General features: G+C 54.9%; 1 protein-coding gene and 1 pseudogene across 8 annotated transcripts in view; one reads left to right on the top strand and one right to left on the bottom strand.

Moving 5' to 3' along the window:
* AKAP13 (A-kinase anchoring protein 13) overlaps positions 1-3,740 on the top strand; it is a 375,367-nt gene extending 371,627 nt beyond the window's left edge. For all 8 annotated transcript variants that reach the window (XM_075557871.1, XM_075557872.1, XM_075557870.1 and 5 more), the window contains 2 exons: positions 1,779-2,103; positions 3,038-3,740. In XM_075557871.1, the coding sequence (XP_075413986.1) occupies positions 1,779-2,103; positions 3,038-3,087 (375 nt within the window). In that variant the 3' untranslated portion in view covers positions 3,088-3,740. The remainder of the gene's footprint in view (positions 1-1,778; positions 2,104-3,037) is intronic.
* A 2,048-nt stretch (positions 3,741-5,788) lies between these two features.
* On the bottom strand, positions 5,789-12,481 carry LOC142457054 (nucleoside diphosphate kinase B pseudogene; annotated as a pseudogene).
* Between the last annotated feature and the right edge of the window lie 2,467 nt (positions 12,482-14,948).

The following is a 14,948-nucleotide window of genomic DNA, read 5'->3' as shown; positions in this document are numbered from 1 at the left end:
CTGTGGCAGGGGTGTTGAAACTTTCCTTTGGGCAAGTCTGATTGGCTGATGGGGACAATGGAAAGCCCTGGGGTTGGGGACCAAGGAAGTTAGTGGGGACTGACATCTCCCTCTGCCCGCCCCCTAAGCGCTGGCTAGAGTTGCCTGCGCAGCCTGTGTGGGAGAGCAGGCAGCCCTGCTCTGTGGTGTGGAGGAGCCTGTAGGCTGATGGAGCAGCACCCCAAGGACAGAGAGAGCCCTAGCCCAGCCCAGAGTGGTGCAGGAGCTCCTGGGGGCCATGAGGGTCAGTGAGGGGGAGGGGAAGGAGGGCAGGCTGCAGCTGAAGTACTGACTGGCCATCCCCTGGGAGGACTTCAGTGATGGTGAACAGAGTGTGTTTGGTGACGTTCTCTGGTTATTCCCAAACTTACATGCCCTACAGCCTCTTTTCAAGAAAATCATGACTCACCGCCACCACCACCACCACCCTGCAGCAGTTAAAATCTTTAAAACTATAGCCCCTAGTCCAGGATAAAGGATGGACATCTGCTTTTGCGGGCCCCCTGTTTGTCCCCGCTTTGAGAAACACTGAATTCACAAAGACCTACCTCTCCTTCGAAAAGCCTATCTCATTGTCATTTGATAGAAAATTAAACCTACCATCCACAAGGGGGCACACTGAGGTCCCTGTAGACCAGGTTTCAAAGGCTGATCAACTGCATACACAGACACGTACACACACCCCACCCTCCACCCCCCAAATTCGCTGGGCTTTGGCACAGGAAGGATCCAGTGACTGAGCCCAGGCTAGACAGGTCCCCTTTCCCCAGTTTGCCCTTTGCCTAGGACCTGGGCGTGAGCTGCCCTTCCACTCACCCTCTAACCTCGGCAAGCAGGCTCTTACTGTCTGTTGCTGCACATTCTGGGCCGGCTCACCAAAGGCACTGTGCCTCTGCTTCCGAGAGCTGCTGTGGCGGGAACGCCACAAGAGGGTGACTGACAACCAGAACTTGTTTTCTCACTGCCTAGGAGGATGGAAGTTGGAATTCGGGGTGCTCGCTCTAGAGCAGCGGTTCTCAACCTGTGGGTTACGACCCTTTCACAGGGGTCTCCATAACAGTAGCAAAGTTAGTTATGAAGTAGCAACGAAAATAATGTTTGGTTTGGGGTGATCACCACAACATGAACTATAATCAAAGGGTCGCAGCATTAGGAAGGTTGAGAACCACTGCTCTAGAGGAAGCCTTCCTTCCCCTCCCCTTGTCTCTCTGTGCTTCTGCTCCTGGGCGCTGTTCACCCGTGAAGAACTTGGCATCTCTTCCTCTTTGCAACTCTTCACTTGCAGGATGGATCTTGTTAAACCTCAGAAGCCTTGGGTGTAAGACACTCCCTACAGTAATGTGGCCACATCATTACAAAGAGCGCCCCCGCCCCCATTGCCTCATGGGGTCGTAAATAACCACGGGCATTGAGGGTAGGATTCGTGACACACACTTCGGGTGGGGGGACACTCAGTCCATAAACAAGCTAGTAATTCTTCATGATACTGATTCACGTGCATATTATGATAAACAGTGGTAGTGGCAGCCACAGGCCATGTTTTTCACACTTTGCTCGCTCCTGCTGCGGGAGAGCATTAAACACGATGGAGCCGTTTCTAGCCGGATCACACGGAGTTCTCTATGGTCCCAGGATGTGGGTAGGCCCCCAGCAGACAGTTGTGAGTTGGCCAGCCTTTCTTGCATGGGTGCATAGGAGGCGGCCAGCGTCCAGCTAAATCCTCTCTCCAACCTGTGCAGGTCCCCCTTCAGCACCAGAAGGTGATGAAGATTCCGTCGTTCTGTGCCAGCGCTGAGGAACCCCCGGTGACCTCCACTCCTCCACTGCCCAAGTCAGGGCCATTGGACTCGGAATCCACGGTGTCCCCCAAAAGGAACAGCATCTCTCGGACACACAAAGACAAGGGACCTTTTCACATACTGAGTTCCGCCAGCCAGGCAAGCAAGGGGCCGGAGGGACCCAGTCCAGCCCCCACCCCCACCTCCACCCGCCTGTTTGGACTGTCGAAGCCAAAGGAGAAGAAAGAGAAGAAGAAGAAGAGCAAAGGCAGCCGCTCGCAGCCTGGTGAGGACTCCGGCGGCCCTCTCAAGTGGGGCCCCGGGGAGGGGTGGCAGCCGAATTGTCATCTTTCTCCCCAGACCCACTTGCTCTGTTAGATTTCATGCCGGCATGCTACTTGACCCATCCTCAAGGGCCCGCTCCCTGTGCACACAAGCTTTCCTTTTTTTTTGAGGCACTTGTAATCCAGCTGTGGCAGCCAAGCCCTGCTTTCTAGGCCTAGCGCAGCCATTGCCTCTGCAGCCAGCCTTGGGGAGCACTGCCCGAGACCCGATTTAGTCATCACAGTGGCTGATGGGCCAGCGATCTCTTCTCAGAGAAACGAGGCAGTGGAAACGTGGAGAGAGGGTCAGGGTCACTGGGTCCAGGAGGCAACCCACCAGGCTTGAACTCCCAGTCCTTCTGGCTGGGATGACTCTCTCCCTTCCATGCAGGAGGTTAGAGAGAAATTGCTATTTCCTAAGTGTTTGGAAACAGAGTGGCGTGGTCTTTAAGGCATCTGCTGCTGACGGAAAGGTCGGCAGTTACCCACATCAGCAGCCGTGGGAGGGGCAAGGCTTGGCGATCTCAGCCTCGGAAGCCCTTGGGCCCCTCCCACTTTGTCCCTGGATCACTCTGAGTCAGAGTCGACACCACGACCCAGAACAAGGACACTGAAGAACATGCGTGCTCGTGCTCCTGTAAGTGGGAATCCGGCAGCAGGGACTGTCACCCCATTTCCTCAGTAAGGGCTGACACCCAGCAGGCGAGCCATCTCGGGGTCACTCTGAGTGGGAGGAGGCTCGGCACCCCCCAGAGCAGCGTGCTGGGAAGAAGAGAGCAGCTTGACCGCCCGCCCTACCCCTGCTCTGCAGACTTGACAGGGGCAGCTGAGGGAAAGGCCGCCTCCCACGACTGTGTGTTTTGGACTTGGTTTTCATTCTTGGTTTGCCTTTTTCAGATGGCCCTGCCTCCGAAGTTCCAGCCGAGGGAGAAGAGATCTTCTGCTGACCCACTGATCTCTGCTGAGGCCACTGCCTCCTGATCCACGCACCACCACCCCTGCTCTCCCTCCGCTGCCTCTGTGTCCGCACCCCAACCTCCAGCAGCAGAGCCTCCTGAGCTGCCCCGCTCCTGCCGGGAAGGAGCGAGTGGTCTGCAGGCCCTGCTGGCACACCGGCCCGGGCTGTGCTTTGGCCTTGCAGGTTGGAGCTGTCCCTGCATAGGTTGTCACACTGCGATCAGGGAAGCTCCCAGCGTGCCCATGCTGGTCTTCAGGAATCTGACCCTAAAGTCTCCCAAGAATACCGCTTACTGAAGTCCAAGCCTAGGGGACACCGCTCCATCCCAGCAGCAGAGTGGGGACTCTCTTTGTTCATGCACGGTGACCCATTTGCTTATCCATGAGGGGCACCTCAGTCAGGCAGTCTGGCCAGCTCTGCTCAGCCCCCGGGGGGACGCCTGGTCCTGGCCAGCGAGTATGTGGATGGTCGTGGTGAGTTCTCAGCAGTTCCCCCCCCTCTCCAGCATGCGTTGGGCGCAGGATGGCAGAGAGAACAAGCGTGTGAGAGCCAGTAAGACAAGACTCAGTGTGAGAAACACATGATCGGCACCACCTTGACCTTAGAGTCTGCAGGCATTTTTAAAAAAAAGAAGAAACAGAAGGAAGAGAAAGTATTTAAATTCATTGTTGGATCCAGAAATCATTCTGGCTTAAAGACTTCCCACCTAGTCTGGGCGCATGGGAGGTAGAGAGACTGTCTTGCCACTAGCCCTTTGGCATGACACTTTTTGGTTGTCACCCTTCAGAAGTGGCCAGGGCCTTTGGCATTCTTCTGAGCCCCAGCACACATCCCATTGTCACACACCCCCTCTGGTTCCCCTGCGCCTGGCAGGACCGGGCAGGCACTGCGCTCTGAGGTGTCTGCAGTCCCGTCCAGGATGCCTGGCCGCGAGGTGGGTCTGTCTGTAGGTGTCCAGGTGTCCACAAGTACAGACCAAGAGAGGAACTGGCCAGAAAAGGTCCCATTATACTTGAGGCTGCAACAAAAATTGGTTTCTTCAAAAAGAAAACACGCTGAAGGCCCACGGTTCTTCGTTGTACCCTGCCCTGCTGAAGATGTCGGGAATGCTGCCGTCTGTCTTGTCTCCTGTTGCTCTGCTGCCTCTCTGCTCCCTCTTCCCACTGAGTTCTGGGGTTTGTTGGCTGGGGACCCCTCGCCAGCTGACTGTGCAGGCCAGTTGGCCAGTGGCGTCCCTGGTGAAGGACAGGGACCCCGGGAGCCCCTCTTGCCTCCCGGCTTCAGCTCTGCAGACCCGGGGAGACCCTGGGAGGCTGTGTGCTTCCGCTGCTGTTGGCTCTGGGTCCTGGGTCCTGCCCCGCAGGCACATGGGGCCTTGAACCAGAATCCTGAACAACAAATCAGCAAGATCTATAACCTGGTGCTTGTGGGTGAATTGCAAGCTGGCCTTGCAGACGGAGATATTTATCTTGCAGTTTATTCGAGAGAGGTCTCCTTTTAAAATGTTAGCTTAGGTTTGTTTTATTTATTTCGCATGTATATTGTTCTCAGAATGAGCATCCTAACCCAACGGTTTAGACCGTCTGCTCAGTGCAGACGTGCCGTCGCAGCAAGCACCTCTTTCTCCTCCGCGTCTTTCCACGCGCCTTCCTGGCCCCAGTGCCAAGGAGGGCTCCATGTCCTTCCCTGCTCCCCCACCTCGTTGTTCTGTCGGCAGGGGCTGCCTCCTGCCTGGCCGGAGACATCTGCTGACGCGTATCCCAGCACTTTCAAAGCCAGCAGATTCTCTCTGGGAACCAGATGCATTCGCTCCCCACCCCACCCAAGACCCTAAACCCCACAAGGTGAAGTTGCTCCCTTCCATCTCTTTCTGAAAGCCCAGGTTGCAGCTAGCCCGGCCAGGGTTCCCCTGCTCTGTCCCTGAGCCCAGCTCTGGGCTCTCTTTCCCCCATTCCCCCCTAAAGAGCCAGGCTGGGGATGCTCGTCCCCTTGTCAGGAGAGCTGTAGGAAGGGCAGGACCGCCTGGCTGGACCGCCTTCCTTCTCCCTGCGGAGATGTGGGCCAGCCAGCCCAACCTGTGAGGTGGAGTCTGGTGTCCCAATTGACCCACGTGTAGCTTAGAGGGTTTTTTGGTTTTTTTTTTTTTTTTAACAAGTGGATATCATGTGTGCCCCCATCCCTCCGGGAACAGCCACCCAGTTTGGTCAGATTCCGATGTAGGCAGGGCTGAGAATCCCCCCGCTACACCGAAGCCTGGAGACTGTGGGGCTGACTGCTCCCAGCACCCCCACCTCCCTGGGTCTAGGTCTGGGTCTGTGCCAGGGCGCTTCACAAAGTTCCGGGATCGGGATCTTCTCATCCCGTTTTCCACGGGCTTCCTGAAGCCCCCTCATGCACGGATTGTTGCTGCTTTCACTGCTTATGACCTGACGTCTGGGTGTCTCTCTCCCTCCCCCCACCCCCCTCCTGTGAGAAGGGGTGCTTTCTTGGAGGGAACTCAGATCCAGGTGCAGGTGCCTTCTCTGCTGGGAAGCCTGGTGTCTCCCAGCTTGGATTGTGCTTCTGTTCTGGAGGGAAGTTGTCAACATTCTCTGGATAGACCCTCCCAGAAGGGGCTAGGCCTCTGCTCTCAGACCCTCTCGGACCTACCTGAGGGCAGCAGGCAGGACAGGGTGGGCGGCCCACGCACTTTAGTTGCTCTCACCGCTGGCTTCATAGGAGACAATCAAATAAGGATCTTTTCTTCCTCTGAAACGCAGAGGGTGAGCAAGTCAATCGCCATAGATCATAGGACGGCCTTTACCAACATTCCTTCCCTGTGAGAGCTCTTTGTAGGCAAGAAATCGCTAGTGAGCTTTTTGTTTTACTTTGTAAGGTACAAACCCCACCCCCCATGTCTCAGGGTGATTCCACTAAATGTCGTCCCTTGGCGCGTTTTCTCCCTGTTTGTTATTTCCCAAAGTCTCCATTTTCATAGCAAGCACAAGTGTCTAAGGCCCTTCGGGGTGGTTGGCACCTTTCTTGGAGGGGTGGTTATTAGCGGGAACAGGGATGTAAGGGACGAAGCCTTCCTTAATGAAGGCAAGAACCTGCACCTGATCGGTGAGAACTGAACCCAGAAGCTGCTGTCAATCAGAGTGCTTTGTATTTTAGTCACTTGCCTGTCAGCCACCCCCAACCCCCCCCCTGCCGCTCTCTCATCCCAGTATTTAAGATATGCATGTGCACACCCTCTGACTCTGAACTGTGGCCTCTCCCAGCCACAAGGGCCAGGCCTTCCTGGGCAGCGGGGTCCATGGCCGCATAGAAGGTGCCCCTGAGGTGATGGTCCCGTGAATCGGGAAGTTAGATCGGTGGTGATGCCCCACTGCCTTCCAGCATGGCCACGTCTCGTGAGGCCCCCAGCCCGAGCCCAGCCTTGCTCTGACTTACCCTCAGAGACGGCAAGGCAAAGGGTTTGCTGTGGTTTGGTTCTTTCTCTCTCTCAGTGTAGCACAACATTCCTAGTTACCCAGAGTTTTGGAATCTACTGCCCGCCGGCCAGGTTTCTCAAATGAAAAGTATTTTCATGCTGCCATGCAAGGAGGGAATGGGGGTGAGAAAACAGAGGCATCTTTCCACAAACTTCTCTCGTTTAACTTGTCAAAAAGTTGACAGACAGCCCGTGAATTATTTCCCTGTCAGGCCACGATGTACAGATGGGCAGACCCCACTGGCTAACAGCTTTCCTGCCAAGTACGTTGCAGCCTGTTGTGCAGCCCAGCCTGTGCTGTGCAGTCCTGGCCACCGGACTTGTAGCTGACGGCAAGGCACGCAGCTGCCTCTCCCTGGCTGGTGCAGGAGACTGGCCCCTCCACTTCCCGTCTTCGCCCAACCAACTTAGCCTTCCCGTGGTGTCAAACCTCCCTTCCGGGACGGGCAATATGTAAGCACCGGCCAGGGCCCGTTACGTGAATTTGCCTGTGGATACAGTTCAGCCTTGTGGTCTCCTATGTTTTCAGTCGCCCGTGCAGGGTGCACCTGTCCTACGGCGCTAGGACCTGCAGGAGGGTAACTATAACACACCTCCTACCTCTGCTTTCATTGTTTGGTGTTCAGATGCTATGTGAGCATTTCCGTGCTAAATTCTATTAAAGGAAAAGATGGGTCAAAACCCACATGCTGTATATTAATTTGTAATTATGTACAAAGTGAAGCAGTTTTAAACTAAAGATGGTGGGTTTTGTTTTGGTTTTTATTCCAGTGTGTTTCCTGGAATTTTGGCAACACGCTGGATCTGTATTTTATTTATCTCCTTTTAGTTGTCAGCTTCAAACTCTTGTAAAGTCCCCCTCAGCCCTTACCAAAAAAATAAATTTCCTCTGAATCCTAACTGTAGTTGCCATTCACTCTTGTCCCTGTGAGCTTGCTGGGGAGAGTGCCCAGAGTGTGCTGGGTGAGGGGCTAACCACCCCTGGCCCATGCTCTGCTCGGGGGCACTCTCGCTGCCTCCTTGGAGCCGTGGAGTCCCGGCCCCACACTTGGAGGATGATTGGTTGGCTGACCGCTCACATGAAAATCAACGAGGTTTTACGGAACCAGAACGGTGCCCCGAGAAGTCTGTGCTGCAGCTTGCTTGGCTGAGAGCTTCTACCACAGCAAGAAGGTTTGTTTTCCTTTGCCAACGTTCACCCCACAGCCCACCTTCAAACAAGAGCAGCTGCCAGAACCATTTCCAGGAGGAAACCCTGTTGGCAGGCAGCTCCCCAGGGCTGGGCTGGGCATGGGCTCCATTGGGACCCACTCTTCTCAAAAATCTTACTGCCAACTCATAGTGACCCCGTATGACAGGGCAGCACTGCCCTGGGAGTTTCCGAGACTGACTCTTCAAGGGAGCAGAAAGCCTCATCTTGCCCCTCAGAGCTGCCTGGGCAGCGTTGAACTTGCAGATCGCAGCCCAGTAACTTCCACACCACCCATCACTGGTCCTGCCGGCTAAGGGAACCGCAGCTCCCTCTCCCCAAGTTGCTGGCGTGCGTCCTACTTCTCCAAGTCTTGTAAAACGACCCTGAAGTCCAACTGGGCATTCGGGAGTTGAGCACCTAGTGTCAGTCATCCAAAGCAGGTGGGCAGAGCTGAGGTCCACTCCCCGCTTGCTGCCCTCTCCCATCAGCCACTCAGGAGAAGGAGGCCTTCAGGGTGCCCTGCCAACTTGCAAGTGCCCAGATTTCTTCTCTGAGCTTTCAGTAGCCCTGGTAATAGCTGCCTGCCCCCGCCCCAAGCCAGAGAACACTGGTCTCCTTTCACCCACTCACCGCCCCCCGCAGTCACTGAAGGCCCTGCTCCCCTGAATAGCCTGCCTGGCCTGGCTCCAGGGTGACACCATCCCACCCCCAGCAGGGTAAGGGGGCAGTTCCCATGACCTCGGCCACAGTTGGCTCGGTGCCAAAGGCAGGGGGGCTGCTGTCTTGGACGCCTGGAGAACCAGAAGGTTCCGTTCCTTCCAAAGAGGCACCAAGGGCTGAGGATTCCACGTTGAGCTCTGCGGGCCGTTGAGAGGAGCCTCAGCCACGCACAGAGCCACCATGGGAACGTGGCCAGTTGGAGCGCTGCCCATTCCCAGGGGAAGTCCGTGGCCTGTGGCAGCCTTTGAACGCTGGCTTCGATGGGTCTGCTCAGAGAGAGGCTGCAGGTCAGAATCCCTCAAAACTGAACTGGAATGTGGGAAGAACATTTGGGGGGTGGGGAGGACAATTCACTGCCATTGAGTCGATGCTGACCAGCAAGCGTATAAAGCAGGGTAGGAGTTTCCCAAACTAACTCAGCAGGATTAGAAAGCCGCCCGGCTCCGCAGAGCAGAGGGGCTGGTGGTTTCAAACTGCTGACTTTGCAGATGGCAGCCCGACATAGTCGGGAACTTCAGGAAGCTCAAAGCCAGGTGAGGAAAGAACTTTCAGAGGAGGACACAAATGCAGGCTGCGTGATCTCCCTGGAAGTGAAACCCTGGTGAGCTCAGGTGCCAGAGTGCTGGTGGGAGAGGACCCCAGATTTAAACGTGTTCTGTAACAAACCAAACTCGCCGCCATCGGGTTGCTGCTGACTCACTGAAGCAGACTGGAACTGGCCCTGTGGCTCTAGAGCTTTATGGAAGCAAAAAGCCTCCTTTTTCTCCCACAGAGTACCTGGTGGATTAGCACTCCTGCCCTTGAAGTTAGTGGCTCAGCTCAACTAGGCCACCAGCATTCAACATGTTCCATCGAGTCCCTTTTTATGAAACTAAACAAGACAAAGTCAGTCATCCCCAACGAGGGAAACTGCCAGCATGCACACACGGGAGCCACCAGACTCATAACCTATGACAGAAAACACAGGACATGGGGATTTGTTGCAATCAAAGCTCGCAGGACTACACACAGGGAAAGGACCACGCTGGGGATGCGCACACAGCTGCTGATTGAAGAGCCGCAGGATTGACTCCAGGGTTTCAACCTGGCCTTAGAGTGGCTGTCCTACAACCCCAGGCCCCAGCGGAAATCAGATAACTGCGATCAGATAACATGGGTCTGACGGACTGCTTACAGTAAATGCCCCTGCTCGGTCCATCGTGCTAGGGGGATCTTTCCGCACACTACTTAAATCGACTTTCAACCACACTCTTCTGGGACTGACCCCAGACAAGACAAAACTCACTGCCACCATGTCAGCTCCGCCTCCTGGAGACCCTGCAGGAGGGACTAGCACTTTCCCCGTGGGTTTCCCGAGCCAACCGCGAGAGAGGACTCAGCTGTCTCCCTCCGAGCACAGGTGGTTGCAAACTCCTGGCACTGTGGTTAGGAGCCCAACGCAGCCCCGTATGCCATCTGGGCACCTTAAAGCAGCCAGAGACACCAAGCCCACGGCCATCCAGCCCATCCCGACTCCACATAGCTATGGCTCAAGCTCCCATTCTGAGCAGCCCAGTTTGTAAAAGGCTTTGAATGGAGTGACGGCCCAGAATGCATGTGCCGGGTCCCCGGCTAAATGAAGCCTCTCTTGAATTCCTCCTGAGCATTAACCGAGGATGAAGCAGAGTCTTGACCTCAGACAGAAAGCCTTGGAAAGTAGATGACTGCCTCACTCCTCCGGCCAGCCACGGAGGGGCACTGTGTCTTCGAAAGGCTTGCCTGGTGTGTCTTCAGTGGAGGTCACCCTACAGGGGACCTCCTATTCATGAGCCATGCCCTATCAGCCTTGATTGAAAGGCCCTGGACCCAGCTTGTATGTAACAATGTATATGTCCAACCTTGGTCTTCAGTTCGACTCTCCCCCCCACCCATCTCCAAAGGCTTTATCTTATTGGTCTGTGTGCTTTGGAAGGGGACAGGACTTACTACTGCTTCCAACCCCAGAACAAGAGCTGTACACAGGACAGGCACAGTGCCAGCGGGTTCGCGGGGACGGGACTGCTCTGTCCACCTCTTGACTCGTAGGTCCGGCCACAGCCAAGACTTGTAATCCACCAATTCCCCCGGCTTAAGCCAGAGGCTAATTTTCTCAGCGCTTTCTCGGCGCTTTTGACCAGATCACGGCCATGAATGATGTTCCTGCCAGCTTGAACACAGAAGTCCCCTCGGAGGGTGCCTGGCTTAGTATCCGCTGGGTTGGTCTTCCCCAGGATCACCCACCCATCTAAACCACATTCAGCCCCTCCCAGACCTTGGCCACAATTGGTCCCGAGTTCAAGTACTTCACCAGCCCTGGGAAGAAGGGGCGGTCTTTCAGGTCTGTGTAGTGCTGCTTCAGGTGTTCGTCTGAGGCCTTAACGAACCTCATGACCACCAGGCAGAACCCCTTCTGCTCAGCGTTTGATGATGTCGCCCACCAGGCCGCGCTGCACGCCTTCTGGCTGACCAGCGATGGAGATGCGCTCATTGTCAGCTGGTGGGGGAGCGAGCAGGTGGCCGATCCAGGGAGCTGGAGCAGAGACCAGAAGCGACCCCTCTGTTTCTACTTCTAGTCCCACCTGTAACCATGATGCATTGATCACATCATGCTTTTGTGGCCCATCCCCATTGTTCCCTGCCCTGTTTATCCAGCTTCCCAGTGGAGAAACCTCGTGCTAATGGCCTCCCGCATCCGCATGGTGTGTCTGTGTCTGTGTTGTCTGTACCTTCTAAGACTCAACAAATGTGCTCCCTAGATTGGGGAGTTTCAACCAGCCCACATTTGGACAGCCCTGCTGAGCTGCAGAACCCTAGAAACAATGCTGGGGATCCCTTCTGCTGAGGAAGAAGGACCCCATCATCTCCCTCTGGGGAAGCCCAAGCAGGAGCTTCCTTCCACCTCCACCAGTTACCGTTCTGGAATTTCTAGAAGGTTCTTTGGCATCCACCACCTTCTTCAAGCGCACTGCCTCCGGCACAGTCAGAAGCTAAAGCCCAGGTCGGTGGAGCGACTCTCTCCAGCCCTGCCCTACGCCCACCCCTCCTTCCTCTGGGGGTCTGAGAGGAATTGCACTGGAGAAACGGCCTTGGAAATAAGTGTGTGCCCCAGACTTGGGGGAAGTGAGTCAAGGGCCACTCTGCCTTCCCCTCCTGCGCCAGTGAGGTGCCTGTGCACTGGCTTTTATCGCACCCACCCCCGCTGCCCGTCACCATGTCCAACAGTTTCAGCCTCTGTCTCGCCCAGAGCCCGCAGGGCCCCTCTTCCAGGTGGTAACTGCCTCGTGCACACAGCTGAAGATGAACGCCTGCCTTTGTGGGACTTTGCTTCTTGGGAAATTGTGTCTGGGCCCGACCAGGTGAGTGGGGTTGGGGGACTAAGGAGGACTCACAGCTCCCATGGGGGAATTGGGGTGGAGGAGAGGGCTCCTAAGAAGACGCCCTGAGCTCCCATCCTCACCCACCGCCACTGCCCTCACCCGCCTTCTGAGTCGCAGTAGCCAGTTGGCCTCCTGGGCAACCCCACCAGTCTGCTAACCTGGCTGTGGTCGCTGTGCCCAGGGAGACTGTGACCGTCTGACAGTCCTTCCCGTACACACCAGCCGTCTGGGGAGCTGGCAGCCAGGCTCCCGCTCTGTCTGGGAGGCTGAGGACCAAGAGCTATGGGTGCGGCAGCTCTGGATCGGAGAGGAGGGCCCCCCTCTCCTGCCACATTACAGCTGAGCGCCCCCAGCCAAGCTCCGGGAGGCCTTGAAGATTCAGAGTAAGGAGGCCAGCGCCAGCAAACCTGCCTTCCAGCACACGTGCTTCTGGAGTTAGTGATCTAGCTGCTCCAGGCCTGCCTTCCTAGTCTGTTTCGGTCTGAAAGCTGATTACCAGTGGTGCAACATGCAAGCCTCCACTGACAGGTGGCCCCTGCGCATGCGGTGCATGGGTGGAACTCGGGTTTCCTGTGTAGAAGGTGCGGATTATACCAAGGAACATGGCCACGCCTGAGACAGATTACATTTGGCTCTTGGGGGTGGGACCCAGGCATCTAGACTTTTCGTGTTCCCTGGGAGCTCTGGTGCCATAGCAGATAATGAGTTGGGCTGTTAACCTCAAGGTCAGCAGTTCAAATCCTTTGACAGCTCCTTGGGAGACAGATGAGGCTATCTATTCCCATAGTCTCAGAGACCCACTGTGGCAGTCTGCCGGGCCCTATGGGGTCCTTATGGGCCAGAATGGACTCGATGGCAGGGAGTTTGGAGGTAGCTCTGGTTAGAGCTGAGGGTGGAGAATCTGAGACCCGTTTAGGATCTGTACACGATTTAAAGTCTCCAAGCAGCCAATGTGTTCCCCAGACCTCTCTCAGTCCCTGAGCCAGCGCTTGCCTGTCCCTGGAGCCAGCTCTGTGGCTGATGAAAGCCCTAGGCTCCAGCCTGAAGGATGACATCTCCCTCCTTGGAGCCCTGAGCCCCACTGGTGGCTGCCAAGCAGCAGGGTGAACACAAGGGAGAAGGAGATGGAAGCTTTGCCCGAGGCAGAAGCAGAGCTGGGGAGTGAATGAGGGAGTGAGTGAGTGAGTGAGTGAGTGAGGTGGGGGGGGGTGGAGGGGCGTGTTAATGAGCCTGGGTTTTCGGGAACAATCGAGGGACCTCCAGAAGCAACCAGAGCAGAAGCAGAGTCGCCAGGTGCCCAATTCACTGATTGGGCTGGGCCAATCCCAGTGGGCCCAAGTATTGGCATGAAGCCCAAGATTCTGGTGCCAATTTCCCCCCAAAGGTTTCTACACCATTGCCTCCAGGGTCCTCCGCCCCTTCCACACCCACGGCCTCCCATCCACCCTTTCTCCCAGACTGGTATCAACTACTTCTAGGGACCTCCAAAGGGGTAAAAAACAAAACAAAAAACCTCACTGCCATCTAATCGCAACCCTGTAGGACAGGGAAGAGCTGTGAGTGCCTGAGGCTGTAACTCTGATGGGAGCAGAGAGCCCGTCTTCCTCCCGAGCGAGGAGAAGCTGGTGGTTTGTTCCCAAGTGTTGACAATGCAGTTAGCAACCACTGTGCCGCCAACCCTGCCGAGGGGGTGAAAAAGAACCCGGGTCTGCAGCCAGCCGGTCAGAATGGAACTGAGTCCCACGCCCAAGCTTATGGCTGGCACATAATTCACACACCATTCCATTGGATAGCTCGGTCATACCCATATGCTTACAGTTGCTGGTCCTGTCAGATTATCTGGTGTTTAGGTGACAATATTGTGGTAATTAGTGTTTGTGAACCTGTATCATTAACTGTTTTGAGAATCATGTAAGGAGAGCAACATTCACAAAAGGCTTCTCAGTTACTAATAATCTTGTCATTTGATATTGAAAGAGTTTATAACATGATTTTGTTGTTAGTGTTCATAGGGTCTAAGCAAGATTACATTTATGCAATTTACAACTATGTTTACCCCATAGGACTCGGGGAGTAAAACTGACCATCAACATTGCTAAAGGGTCTGCACTGGGCCCTGGTGGTGTCGTGGTGACACCCTGGCCAGCAAGGTCTGCAGTTTGGAGCCCTCCGCTGCCCCTCAGGAGAAAGAAGGGCATTGCTACTCCCACAAGAGTCACAGTCTACTTAAAATAGAGTCACAGTCTCAGAAACCCACGGGGGCAAGTCTCCCCTGTCCTGGAGGGCCACCTGGAGGGCCATGGGCTGGGTGGCAGTGAGTTTGTGTGTTTGGGTTATAAAGGAGCCCAGGGGAAGGGGGGCCGCCAACCCCTGGGATGCTACTGGCAATAGTCAATCTTGACTAAAGGGCCGCAACGATTCAGTGCGAGAAGAATACTCTCTCAGCACACGGTGCCGGGACCACGGGAGTGCGGCACGCAAGAACACGTCACACACAGAGCGAGCCACAGAACCAACTCCAGGAGATAAAACAATAAAGCTCCTCCCCCCCCCCCCCCCGCTCTGAAGTTTTTAAAAGTTATTATTAAGAGATCATTTAGTGGTCTTACAGCTCTTATAACAACTCCTACATCAACATGTATGGATGGTGATAAGAGTTATATGAGTCCCTAATAAAATGTTTCAAAAATTCGTACGTCAATTGTTTCTAGCCTATTTGTACACGTCGCCATCAATATTTGCTAAAGATTTACTTTCTACTGAGCCCTGATATAAACTCCTCTTTCCCCGCCCCCTCCTTTTCCCACCAATAAAGCTCTTACGAGAAAAATACAGGAGCAAATGTTTGTGGTTTGGAATTAAGGAAGGGTCGAATGGAGAAAAATTAAAAGATAAACTGGACTACTTAAACACTGAAAATGTTGTACCTCAAAAGACAAGAAAGAAAGACAACCGACAAAATGAAAACAAAATCGAATCATATCTCCGATAAGGATCTTGTACCTAGAACATATAAAGAAAGTACTTTCACAAGTTAATAGCAAAAAGACAAGTGGCCCAACTAGAAATGG

This window comes from Tenrec ecaudatus, chromosome 9, assembly GCF_050624435.1.
Source record: "Tenrec ecaudatus isolate mTenEca1 chromosome 9, mTenEca1.hap1, whole genome shotgun sequence".
NCBI classification, from domain to species: Eukaryota; Metazoa; Chordata; class Mammalia; order Afrosoricida; family Tenrecidae; genus Tenrec; species Tenrec ecaudatus.
Note: the sequence above shows the minus strand (reverse complement) of the source record. Positions and strands in the feature narration are given on the sequence as shown.